Raw genomic sequence first — 13,527 nt, 5'->3', positions numbered from 1 at the left:
AAGTTAAATTAACAGCCTTTGTTCAGAAAAAACTGATTTAAATTGTACTTATGTTAGAACAACTACTAAGAAAGCTCATTAGTAGTCCTAAATTAGTAAATTAAGGCTTGTTTATGCTTCTTTGGGGTCCATAGCTGGGGCAGAACAGAAACAGAATTTGAAATGGTAATGAAAAAACAAAAAAACACCGGGCCCGGATGGACTCCCAGTAGAGTTATATAAAAACACTCAAGAAATGCTGGGAGGAATGATGTTGGAAATATTCAATGAGGCTCTAGAACAGGAAAGTATACCTAAAACATGGACCAAAGCAATAATCACTCTTATTCCTAAAGAGGATACAGATCATCAACAAATACAGAACTACAGACCAATTTCATTGTTATATACTGATTACAAGATATTTATGTCAATCATAGCTGAAAGAATAAAAAAAATCTTGAACAAACTTATATGTTCAGATCAAAACGGTTTCCTGCCAGGTCGACAAATCAAAAACAATATGAGAACAATAATAAATACCCTAGAGTTTATGAAACACATCTGGAAAAACAAGCTTCACTGGTTTTCCTTGATGCCCAAAAGGCATTTGATAATTTGAACTGGAAATTTATGTTAAATCAATTGAAATTTATGGAATTTGGGAATATGATTTGAAAAATTTATACAAAACAAATGGCGAGGGTAATTATGAATGAAGATATGACAGGAAAATTCGATATTACAAAAGGAACAAGACAAGGATGCCCACTTTCTCCACTTCTATTTATATTAACTTTAGAAATGCTTTTGAAGAGAATTAGAGGAGATTGAGAAATAAAAGGGTTAAAGATAAAGACAGAAGAATATAAGCTTCAGGCTTTTGCTGATGATTTGGTGTTTATAGTGGAGGAACCATTAGAATCAGGCCCAAAATTGATTTAAAAAATAGAAGAATTTGGCGAAGTAGTGGGACTTAAAATTAACAAAAATAAATCCAAATTATTAACCAAAAATCTTACAAAGAAACAAGAGAATGAATTAGAATGCAGTACAAAAATTCAAATAACCAAGAAAATAAAATACTTAGGGATTTGTCTTACTGCAAGATGCTCCTCAATTAAGGAAGACAACTATGAGAAATTATTACTGGAAATTAAAAAAGATTTAGATAATTGGAAAAATTTACAAATTTCATTTATGGGAAGGATTGCCATGATCAAAATGAATATTTTGCCCAGAATACTATTTCTCTTCCAAGTTATACCAGTAAAATTAGAGAAAACTTTCTCTGAAACGTTAAATAGAACAATTACCAAATTTATATGGCAAGGAAAAAGACCAAGAATTAGATTAAAAACATTGCAAGACACAAAAGATAGAGGAGGAGTAGGACTCCCAGAATGGGAAATATATTATCAAGCATCTTGTATAACGTGGCTGAAAGAGTGGATGGAATTAAGGGACAAAAGAACATTAGTGATTGAAGGGCACGATTTGCAAGTGGGATGGCATGCATTCCTTTGGGACGACAAATACAAAACACATGGTTACTTTAGAAGACACATACTAAAGAATGCATTGCTACAAATTTGGATCAAGATAAAAAAACAACATTACACAAAAATACCAATTTGGATTTCACCTACAGAAACATTAAAACATCCAAATTTAACTGAGTGGGACAAGATAATAAGATATAGGCATATATTAAAAGAACAAGGAAATCTGAAATCAAAACAGGAATTGAAACAAGATCTAAATAGACAAATCAATTTGTGGACATATACGCAAATTCGGTCAAAATATAAAGAAGACAAAAAATTAAATGCGATACAGACTGAACAAAATGAATTGGATAAAATTATACAAGGGACGGAGGAGAAATTAATTAGTAGAATATACAAATTTTTGCTGCAATATAAAATGGAAGAAGAAATAGTTAAAGATACAATGATTAAATGGGCAAAAAACTTTAACCACACAATAGAATTGGAGAAATGGGAAAAAATGTGGCAAATAAATGCAAAATTAACGATGTCCACGGCATGCAAGGAAAACCAGTTGAAGATGTTTCATAGATGGCATCTACCACCGGCTAGACTTGCGAAGATGTTTCCGAGTAAATCTCCAGTGTGCTGGAAACGTAACAAGAGCTACAGAACATATTACCATCTTTGGTGCACATGTCCAGCAGCAAAGAAGTTCTGGGCTAAGATTAAAGAATGGCTAGAGAAAATAATAGAACAACCTATGAACGGAAAACCAGAGACATTCTTATTAGGGATATTTACTGAAAAATACACCAAGGAAATAAAATATTTGATCTTACATATTATAACAGCTGCCCGTATAGTATATGCACAAAATTGGAAAAAAGAAAATATACCAACAGAAGAAGAGTTGATAACAAAAAATCTTTGTGTGCCAAGTGTGCCAAGATGGATAAATTAACAAAAGAGCTTAAAGAAAAAGAGGATACAGAATATTATATAATCTGGCACAAATGGTATAAGTGGCTGGAGAATAGGAATAATGGAGAAGAAAAATAGGGGTGAAATGTAAAAAAGGAAAGAATGAATATGTCAATGTATAGAAAATATAAAGTTAATATGAGTCTTGAAAAATACACTGTAATTAAAAGAGAAGGGGATAAGAAGAAACTGGAATAATATAAAGGGAAAAGAGGGAAAATGTAAATATTAGAAGAAGATCATTATGAAGAGAGAGTAAGAGAGAGAGTTAAGAGAGTATATATATAAATATATAAATGTTGTATGTCTTGTAATGTCATTGTATGTTATAACAATAAAAAAGAAAAGAAAAAGAAAAAGAAATTCAGCTGCAAAATACAACTATGGATCCTAAAATTGTACACCATATCAAATTGTTATGGCAACAATTATCTATGTGAACAGTACAGGAAATACAAACAAAATTGAACTACGCAAAACAAAAACATTTTGAGTTTGCAAATAAACCAGGTAGATGGTTGGCATATAAATTAAGAAAAGAAAGGGAAAAGATAATGATTGGAAAAATTTGTGAAGGCAATTATGTAATAACAGATAATGAACTTATGAAAAAGTCCCTTCATAATTTCTGCTCAAATTTGTATAAAAGATAGGAGATAGATATGACAAAAATAGATGAATATCTTTTAAGACAACAATTGCCTAAACTATCACAACCCCAGAAACAACTTATGAACAACCCGATAACTGCTTTGAGATATCAGAAGCAGGGATGGGTTCTAAATTTTTTTACTACCGGTTCTGTGGGCATGGCTTATTTTGTGGGCATGGCTTGGACATGTGATGGTGGGAGTGGCTTCATGGTCATGTGGCCAACTCAATGTCACTCACGTCAAAGGGTCCCTTTCCTGGCCCCTCCCCTCCCAGCCATTCCTTGTCACACACAGCCTCAACGTATCTATAGTTCTGCAAAAATGTTGTTCACCTTTTTTCAACTTTATTATCTATATACTATAGATGTACTTTCATGGACCACTGAAAGGAGGAAATAGCTCACATGCTTTGCCCAAGAGTGTGATAGGCAACAGGTTTTTAAGGGGCTGCCAGAAAGAATGTATAGGCAATGTATTTTCCAAAGCACCAGAAGGCAAAACAAGAAGCAATGGATGGAAACTGAACAAAGAGAGAAGTTAATTTTTCTCCTAAAACTAAGGAGAAACTTCCTGACAGTGAGAACCAATATAGGTGCAGAAATATTTCAGTCATAATTTCAGAAATAAAATAGCCATTTGTGCATATTGTTCAAAACAGTAATTAGTATTATGGCTGATGTTTGACAGCAAGTGTAAAAGTCAAAGATCACATGAGTGCTTCTTTCTCTGTATGTATACAAAACATCACATACCAGGAATAGCATATTAAGATGGATTTATGCAACCTGATATACAAAATAAACACACACATATTTATGTTCTGGACTATAGACATTGAATGCATGTAAATCTCTGAAAAATATGTGGTAGCCCTGGGCAAAAGAAAGGCAGTAAAATCATTCTAGGTGTAGGGACAGTGTAAAATATTAACACATGATAAATAATGGAACAATTTAAAATAATAGCACAGAGTTTTTTTCCTCTCACTCTCCCTTCCTTCCTCTTTCTTTTTCTCTTTCTCTCTCTTTCTCTGTCTTTTTGGGGGGAGGGTGTTTGGGGCTATGACAACTACTTTCAAAATTGTTACTGGATATTTCCTGTTACATGAAACTGCTAAAAGGCTTTTGCAGTCATATAATGCAACAAAACGTTTTTTAATGGTAAAAGTAAACTGACATATGAAGCTACTTCTAAATAACTATGTAAGAGAGGAATAAATCTTTTTCTGAAAATTACTGGCACAAATACACAAAATTAGAGCTGTAATGTGTGGTAATATTATTTATAATAGAATTTTGGTGGAGGAAATAGAGTAGCAAGGAGATTGACACATTGAGAACTACATGAAAGGAACACGAAAGTGATAAAGTCAATGTATATGAGTTGGGTAGCTATATAAATTTGTTTAATAAATACAATGAGAAAGGTCTTTGGGGATTCCAGAATTTACATGGCACTAATTGGATTTTTGATCTCCCTTTTATTTTGAGACATAATAGACTAGTTTTACACTATAACTAAATTACACAAGAGAATGTAATATATATACCAAAAATAATTCAATAACAATTTAATCTGATACATTGGGTTAAGTGATGTAGGGCTTGAGCTAATTTCAGGCAAGTTCAAGCCTTTGTTAAGCGATACCTGCATTCTCTCTCTCCCCCCCCTTCCTTTTTCTTTTTCTTTTTCTTTTTCTTTTTCTTTTTCTTTTTCTTTTTCTTTTTCTTTTTCTTTTTCTTTTTCTTTCCCTCTCCCTCCCTCTCTCTCTCTCTCTCTCTCTCTCTTTCTCCCTCCCTTTCTCCTTTCTCCCTTTCTGTGAAGAACCCCAGAAGGTCTTTGGTATGAGGAAGAAAAGCCAGACGTTTTGAAACTCAGAACATGCCCATTGATCATCTGGCATTCTTAGAACTCCACTATTGATTAGCTTAGCCTGAGCAAGGATAGCTACCAGCCACTTAACAATAAGCTCTCAACTCAAGCTCAGTGCATGTGGGGATCCCCAAACAGTGAGGAAAGATAGCTAGTGCAGGATTTACAATAAGCTCTCAACTCAAGCTCAGTGCACCTGGGGATCTCCCTAAAAACTGAGGATTTTTTTGTTTCTTTTTCCCTTGAAGGCCCCCCCCACAGCCCATTTTTGCTTCTAGGGGGCTGCAGGGAGTCTTGCTAGGCACCCCCCTCATGCCCCATTTTGGCCTTAGCAAGCCTCCCTGCAGCCACTGGGAGCCAAAATGGGGCGGGGAAGATAAGGTCATGAGCCCGGTGGGGGTGGTGCAGCATGTTCTGGGGGGGTAGCGCGACTTACCTATAGGCAGGAGGCAGCAGCTCAGTTGGAGCGCAGGGCAGGCACCAGGTGGGAAGGCAGCTTAGGCAGGCAAGCTGCCTGGGTGGTAAGGAGGAAAAGGAAGTAACTGGGTGGGGTGGGGACCGGTTCGGGGGCGTGGCCAGCCAGCAATTAATACCGGTTCAGCGACCCTCGCCAATTTATCACTATCAGTCCTCCTGAACCGGTGCGAACCAGTAGCAACCCACCACTGATCAGAAGCCATTTTAAAAAATGCCAGGCAAAGCTCCAGGCCCAAATGGTCTCACAAGCCAATACTATAAGTGCTTCAAGGATGAACTTCTTCAATCACTAAATGATACAATGAATGATATACTACGAGGCGGGGGGGGATACACCCCAGATGTGGAAAGAAGCCAACATTGTGTTGCTCCCAAAGGAGGGTCAAGATATTACAAAGACAAAGAATTACAGACCAATTTCACTATTAAACAAAGTTTACAAACTTTTCATTGCCATTCTGGCAGAAAGACTAAAGAAGATTTTACAGACATATATACATGAAGACCAAGCAGGCTTTCTGCCAAAAAGACAGCTAAGAAATAATGTGAGGAGTGTCTTAAATATTATTATTACTTACAATATCCTAGTGAGAAACAGGCTGCCTTAATATTTTTAGATGCAGAGAAGGCCTCTGACAACCTAAACTGGGTTTTTATCTTTAAGGTGTTGGAAGAAATGGATTTTGGAGATAATTTTATCCAAGGAATTAAAGTGATCTACACATCACAGAATGCAAAAATTGTCATAAATGGTTATCTAACTAACTCATGTGATATTCAAAAGGGTACAAGACAAGGATGCCCCTTGTCCCCTCTGTTGTTTATTGTGACATTGGAAGTTTTGAATAGAGGTATTAGACAAGATGATAAAATAAGGGATATAAATATTAAGAAAGAAATGTCTATATTGATGGCATTTGCTGATGATCTGGTTATATTTTTACAGGACCCAAAAAACAATATAGATTATTTGATGAGGAAATTGAATGAGTTTGGAGGCTTGGTAGGTTTTAAGATAAATAAACAGAAAATAACAATGCTGATCAAGAATATGTCTTCTCAGGATAGTGATATATTGAACAAAAAGTCAGGTTTTAGGGTTGAGAAAAAGGTGAAAAATCTAGGGGTTATGTTGACAAATACAAATAGAAAACCGTTTCAAAACAATTACGTCCATCTTTGGAGGGATATTAAACAGGACTTCTTACAAAGATGAAATAAACAGCACTTATCATTATTGGGTAGAATCTCTGTAATCAAGATGAATATTTTACCAACTTCCAGTGGCTCCGCATTCCCCAAATGGACGCTCCTTTAGGAGCTCCAGCCCCGTGATTCCATTTGCCGCTAGAACAGCGAAAATCAGCTGTTCTAGCGGTTCAAAACTCTCCCCCAGGGAAAAAGGGGGAGAGAAGAGCAGAAGGGTCTGAGTAGAGCTCCCCTAGACCCCCAGGCTTTTTTTTTTAAGCCTGGGGTTTGTAGGGTGAGAGCTCCCTGAAAGCCCTTCAGTGCTCCGGATCCGGGACAATTCTGCTTTATGCAGAACAAGGGGTCACAACCACACCAGCAGAGCAATTTTAAGGATTATTTGAACCTGGACGCTGGCAGAGCAAAATCAGGAGAACAGAAAATGCAAGTATTAAACTTTAACTCCGTTTAAAAGAAAAGGAAAAAAAAGATGGCGCTTAAGGCTGTTAAAACGAAACTTACTAGTGAAAGTGATCGTTAAAGCTGCAACATTGTAAAAGCTACTGGATTACGCGACAAGAAAAAGATTTAAAGTGCTAGTGGAATGAAAAAGACTATGGTGCTGACCCCAACTATTTTATACTTCTAAATTGTGTGGGAAATTATTGGACTTATTGACCTGACAGCTGAATAAATTTAAAGTGGAAATTGAAATATGGCTGACATCAAGGATGGAGGATCATTATTATATGAGCCAGCAAACTCACAAGTTGTGACTGTAAAGGTTTTACAAGCAAATTCAGGAGATTAGACTGCATTTCTTTTAAACCCTGGCTGTTGCCTTTTTATTTGTATAATACTTTATTGGTATAATATTTCTTCTACATTTCTGTGTTTCAGAGAGCAAAAGAAGAGGCCCAACAGAAAGAGGTGAAAGTAAAACTTCTCACTGATTCTGTGAACAATTTTATAGTAAGGGCTCCACGTGCAGCTCATGAGGCTTTGAAAAAAGAACTTGACATTTTAACTAAGAATTATCAGAGGCTATGCAGCAGGCTAAATGGAAAATGCAAAACACTGGAGGTTGGTTCTTTCTAAAACTAAAATAAGAATGTTTCTAGACTTTTTCTTCTGCTGACAATATCCTACTCCTTGTTAGTTTGAGAAAATATGGAGCTAATAAAACCTTCAGAGTTTAATCTAAGCTCCTTTTTTGGAAAATATTAAACTGCAAAGAGGTATAAGTATTCATATGAAATAATATGGTGAGTAGTTAGGTCCAATTCATATATACTCCTTGCCTTTGTCATAAAAGCCCAATGATTACCAAGTGCCCAAATCATGGTCATAGAGTTGTTATGATTGATGTAAGTGTGTAGACTGGTTGTTTGTCACTTTTTTCAGTGTCATTCAGTGGTGGGTTGCTCCCGGTTCACACCGGTTTGCAAGAACCGGTAGTAAACATTTCTAGTAGTTCGGAGAACCGGTAATAACAGTGGTTGGCCATGCCCCCGAACCGGTCCCCGGCCCGGTTGCCGCTCCCTTACCCCACCCACCTCATCAGAAGCTTTTTTTTTTAACTTTTAAAAGCATTTTTCTACAACCTCTTCGGCCAAAAAATGCTTTTCATTTTTTTCATTTTCATTTTATTAGATTTCTATACCGCCCTACTCCCGAAGGACTCAGGGCGGTGCACAGCCAAACAATAAAAACACATACAATACAAAATTTAAAAAAATAGAATAAAATCAAATTAAATAATTTTGGCCCCGACAAATTTAAAACCCCAAACTTTTAAAACCAATTTAAAATTGAATATATAAATACTAAAAGATATTTAAAATTTTAAAAGTCTTTATAAAAGAGGGGGAAAATTAGGCCAGGCCGGGCTGGTGAAATAGTAAGGTCTTTAAGGCGCGGCGGAAGGTGCGCAGATCCGGGATCCTCCGTATCTCTGGGGGGAGCTCGTTCCAGATAGTAGGTGCCCCCACAGAGAAGGCTCTCCCCCTGGGGGCCGCCAGTCGGCATTGTTTGGCTGACGGCACCCGGAGGAGCCCCTCTCTATGGGAGCATACCAGCCGGTGGGAGGCCATTGGTGGTAGTAGGCGGTCCCGCAAGTACCCGGGTCCTAAGCCATGGAGCGCTTTAAAGGTGGTAACCAAAACCTTGAAGCGCACCCGGAAGACCACCGGGAGCCAGTGCAGCTCACGCAGGAGGGGTGTTACATGGGAACGCCATGTTGCTCCCATTACGACCTGCGCGGCCGCACTCTGCACCAGTTGGAGCCTCCGGGTGCTCCTCAAGGGGAGCCCCATGTAGAGAGCGTTGCAATAGTCCAGGCGGGAGGTGACAAGGGCATGAGTGACTGTGCGTAACGAATCCCGATCCAGAAAGGGACGCAACTGGTGAATCGGGCGAACCTGATGAAAAATCCTCCCGGTCACGGCCGTCAAGTGCTCTTCTAAAGACAGCCGTGAATCCAGGAGGACGCCCAAGTTGCGAGCCCTCTCCGTGGGGGCCAATGATTTGCCCCCAATAGTCAGTGATGGCGTCAACTGACTATATCGGGATGTCGGAAACCACAGCCACTCGGTCTTGGATGGGTTGAGCCTGAGCCTGTTCCTCCCCATCCAGATCCGTACGGCCTCCAGGCACTGGGACATCACTTCAAGGGCATCGTTGGGGTGATCCGGGGTGGAGATGTACAGCTGGGTGTCGTCAGCGTACTGATGGTACTCCACCCCGAAACCACGGATGATCTCGCCCAGCGGCTTCACATAAATGTTGAACAGGAGAGGCGAGAGGACCGACCCTTGCGGCACCCCACATATGAGGGGCCTTGGGGTCGACCTCTGTCCCCCTGTCAACACAGACTGCGACCGGTCAGAGAGAAAGGAGGAGAACCACCGCAACATAGTGCCTCCCACCCCCAACTCTTCCAGCCGGTGCAGCATGATACCATGGTCAATGGTATCAAAAGCCGCTGAGAGATCTAACAGGACCAGGACAGAGGAGCACCCCCTGTCCCGAGCCCTCCAGAGATCATCAACCAACGCGACCAATGCCGTTTCCGTGCTGTACCCGGGCCTGAAGCCCGACTGGAACGGATCCAGATATGTCGTTTCATCCAGGTGCTGGGGGAGCTGTTGCGCGACCACACTCTCAACAACCTTCGCAACAAAGCGAAGGTTGGAGACCGGATGATAATTTACCAACATTGCCAGGTCCAGGGAAGGCTTCTTGAGGAGAGGCCTCACCACCGCCTCTTTCAAGGCGGCGGGAAAGTCACCCTCACTCAGCGAAGCGTTTATAATCCCCTGGAGCCAGCCTCGTGTCACTTCCCGGGAAGCCAGTACTAACCAGGAAGGACATGGGTCCAATAAACAAGTGGTCGCGTTCAGTCTACCCAGAATCCTGTCCACATCCTCAGGGGTCACAGGATCAAACTCATCCCAGATAACATTCTCAAGACCTGCCCCTGTCTCTCCCCCTGAGACTACCCAGTCGGAGTTCAAATCTTCCCGAATCTGAGTTATTTTGTCATACAGATACTGAACAAAATCCTCGGCTCTACCCTCCAAGGGGTCCTCCCGCGCTTCCTGGTGGAGCAGGGAGCGGGTCACCCTAAAGAGGGCGGCCAGGCGATTATCTGATGACGCAATAAGAGCAGCAAAATAACTACATTTCGCTGCTTTTATCGCCACTAAGTAATTCCTAATGTGGGATCTTACTAGTGTCCGGTCAGATTCAGAAAGACTGGCCCTCCAACTACTTTCTAGGCATCTTTTCTGGCACTTCAACTCCCTCAGCTCCTCGGTAAACCAAGGAGCCAATTGAGATCGGCGCCGGGTCAGAGGCCGCAAAGGCACGACCCGATCCAGAGCACCAGCAGCCGCCCTATCCCAGGCGGCCACCAGGTCTCCAGTCGAGGTGTGTGCCAGAACCTCAGGAAATGGCCCAAGCTCCGTCTGGAATCTGTCAGGTTCCATCAGGCGCCTGGGGCGGAACCATCTTACCGGCTCCGCCTCCCTGCGGCGGGGTGCAGCGGTTCGAAAGTCGAGACGAAGGAGAGAGTGATCTGACCATGACAAGGGTTCAGTAACTATATCCCCTATATCAAGATCCCTCAACCACTGTCCAGAGACAAAAACCAGATCCAGCGTGTTTCCCCCTGTGTAGGTAGGCCATGAATTAACTGGGTCAGGTCCATAGCTGTCATGGAAGCCATGAACTCCCGAGCCATCTCTGACATCTCACCCACAGACGGCAGGTTGAAATCCCCCATGACCATAAGCTTGGGGTATCAACTGCCACCGCGGCGATGACGTTGAGTAGCTCGGGCAGGGCTGTTGCCACGTGGCAGGGAGCCAGGTACGTGATCAGCAAACCCATCTGAACCCCATGACCCCATTTCACAAAAAGGGATTCACAGCTGGCCGTCTGAGGAACAGTGGCCTCCCACTGCCAGAAAGTACAATTGTAATAATGTGATTTCCACTTAACAACCACTTCACTTAGCATTGCTGGTTCCAATTAGAGTAATTAAGCAACGACTGCCTATAAGCACGTCTGCCAACAATCTCTATAGAAAATAATGGGTTAAATATAAAAGAACTATTATCTCTTTTTAAAACTCTTGCAAATACATAATTATGAGAATTTGTTAATTGGCAGTCAATGTTTTGATTGGCAGTTTCCTTTTTTGTTATAGAAAAGATTTTGTAACATTATTTGTCCAGGTAAAGTAGTGCAAACGTTACATTCATGACTTTTCATTGTTTGGAAAACTAAAATGCCTTTTAGGTTGTTTTTAAAAAACTGTTCTTAATTGTTTATTTTTTGTAAACTAATTTATCAGGAAGTATGGGCATGTTGGCATGAACTTCTGTTGTATTTGGATATCGAAAACAAATGGTTGAATGAGCTGGAATCCAAAATCAAGGCAACAGAAAACATTCAAGAAGGTACAGAAGAGATATCAGTAGCACTAAATGTAAGTAGATTATCCATGAATATTTTTATTTATTTTTCTTATATTGATTTATATAGCTGCCTATCTCACAGTGGGTGAGGAACAAAATATCAAAACTAATGCACAACAAAAACAAGATAAGATTAGTAGAAGATAACAATACAAAGACCTGCAGATAGAAATAGAATGACTGTGGCAAAAGAAAGCAAAGATATTACCGATAGTAATATGCACTTTGGGTGGAATCACAAAACTACTGAGGCACCACTTGAACACCATTAGCATTGACAAATTCACCATCAATCAATTGTAAAAGGCAGGTTTACTCAGAACAGTTTACATCTTGCAATCCTGTAACACCATCATGTATCCACATCTGTGTCTATTCCAGTTCCTTGGAAAGAAATCGATAGGTAGACAAAAATGCCACATCCAGTTTGAACATCTGGCTGATTGTGTGATGAACCATAAATCCTAATATAATAATAGTAATAATTCTATTAATAATAATAGAATTGCTGAAATGATTCATTATATTATATTTAACTGATCCCTTTGGATGGATGGATTGATTGATTGATTGATCGATTGATGGATTGATTGATTTGACAGTTAAATATGAATGTATACACAATGATTTTAATTTGACTATTAACAGACAAAGCATATTATCTACTGATTTAGTAATTGATCTTATATGTGTTCATTCTTAAAACACATCCAAATAACTATATAAGATTGCCATGTTTTTGCATTCTCGAACTGAACCATTTCCCCTCGTAATTGTCTCACACATTTTAAAAGATTTTCAGAGTTATAAAAGTAGGACTACTTTTATCTTGCATAATGCTTAAAATGTTTCATTATATATAACTTGTTTATATTCCTTATTGCAAGCAAGAAGGAGAAGTCCTGTTTTTGCTCTAATGAGTAATGTTTCCTCATTAAGCATAAAGGGCTTGCATCAGACTTTTTTCTTCCCTGGTGTAAGGACTTGCCTCTCCTCTCTCCTCAAGAAAGCAGAACTCTTGAAACAGGCATTATTTCGAAAGGAAACTTTTATTGAGGTAAAGTGATCAAGGAAAGCAAGGCAGGATCTGAAGTTCCTGCTCAAAAACCCACTAGAGTAAAAGTTGTTCTCAGGCGCTCTTTGATTGTCCCTTCAGAGCGGAGGCAAAACAGATGGCTCCAAGCAATCCCCTCCCCCCTCCCTTTCCCAAGCAGGTACATCAAACTGACAGGATAGCCAGAAACAGGAAAGGGGTTGTAAAAAAGTATCCAGGGCCCCCTCCCCATCAGAATGGCAGTGTCGCAATAGGGGTCTATGGAACCTGACATGCTGCCCCCTAGAAGAAGGTGAGGTCCACCTGGAAAGAGATACAAATGGAAATAATTAATGAGGATTATCTGGGTACCTGTCATGAAAATGTTTCAATAGTTTTAGGGGCTTGAATATGTTTTTTGTGGATCATTCATTTTCAGAGGGTGGGAGGTGTTTTCAGGCAACCAGGTATTGGGTTGTTCCAAGATGTTTCCTAGAATCAAGTATTTCTTTAATTTTGAAATGTTGCTCACCCTCCACCATAATGGGTTGTGGTGGTGTAGCTGTCTTAGATCTGAGGTGTGAGGTTATTTTGGGCTTTAAGAGGCTGCAGTGGAATACTGGATGTACTTATCTTAGGGATTTTGGCAATTGGACTTCTATTGTGACTGGGTTTATGATTCCCAGGATAGGGAAAGGTCCTATAAATTTTGGTCCCAGCTTTTTAGAGGGTTGTAAGGATTACAGGAACTTAGTAGATAAATACACCCTGTCTCCGACCTTATATGGCTTGAGTTCTGTTCTTTTTTTATCTGTTTGTGCTTTGTAAGCTGCCCATGCCTCTTCTAATGCTTTTCTTACAACTGGCCA

At 39.9% G+C, this 13,527-nt stretch overlaps 1 protein-coding gene across 7 annotated transcripts in view; it reads left to right on the top strand.

Moving 5' to 3' along the window:
- The window catches only part of DMD (dystrophin), a 2,096,968-nt gene that overhangs the window by 950,812 nt on the left and 1,132,629 nt on the right, over positions 1–13,527 (top strand). For all 7 annotated transcript variants that reach the window (XM_070944209.1, XM_070944203.1, XM_070944204.1 and 4 more), the window contains exons 26-27: positions 7,544–7,726; positions 11,502–11,636. In XM_070944209.1, the coding sequence (XP_070800310.1) occupies positions 7,544–7,726; positions 11,502–11,636 (318 nt within the window). The remainder of the gene's footprint in view (positions 1–7,543; positions 7,727–11,501; positions 11,637–13,527) is intronic.

This window comes from Pituophis catenifer, unplaced genomic scaffold (genome assembly GCF_029215685.1).
Source record: "Pituophis catenifer annectens isolate HBS135680 unplaced genomic scaffold, rPitCat1.0.hap2 SCAF_4, whole genome shotgun sequence".
Classification (NCBI taxonomy): Eukaryota; Metazoa; Chordata; class Lepidosauria; order Squamata; family Colubridae; genus Pituophis; species Pituophis catenifer.
The sequence above is the reverse complement of the archived record's forward strand: the minus strand, read 5'-3'. Positions and strand labels throughout refer to the sequence as shown.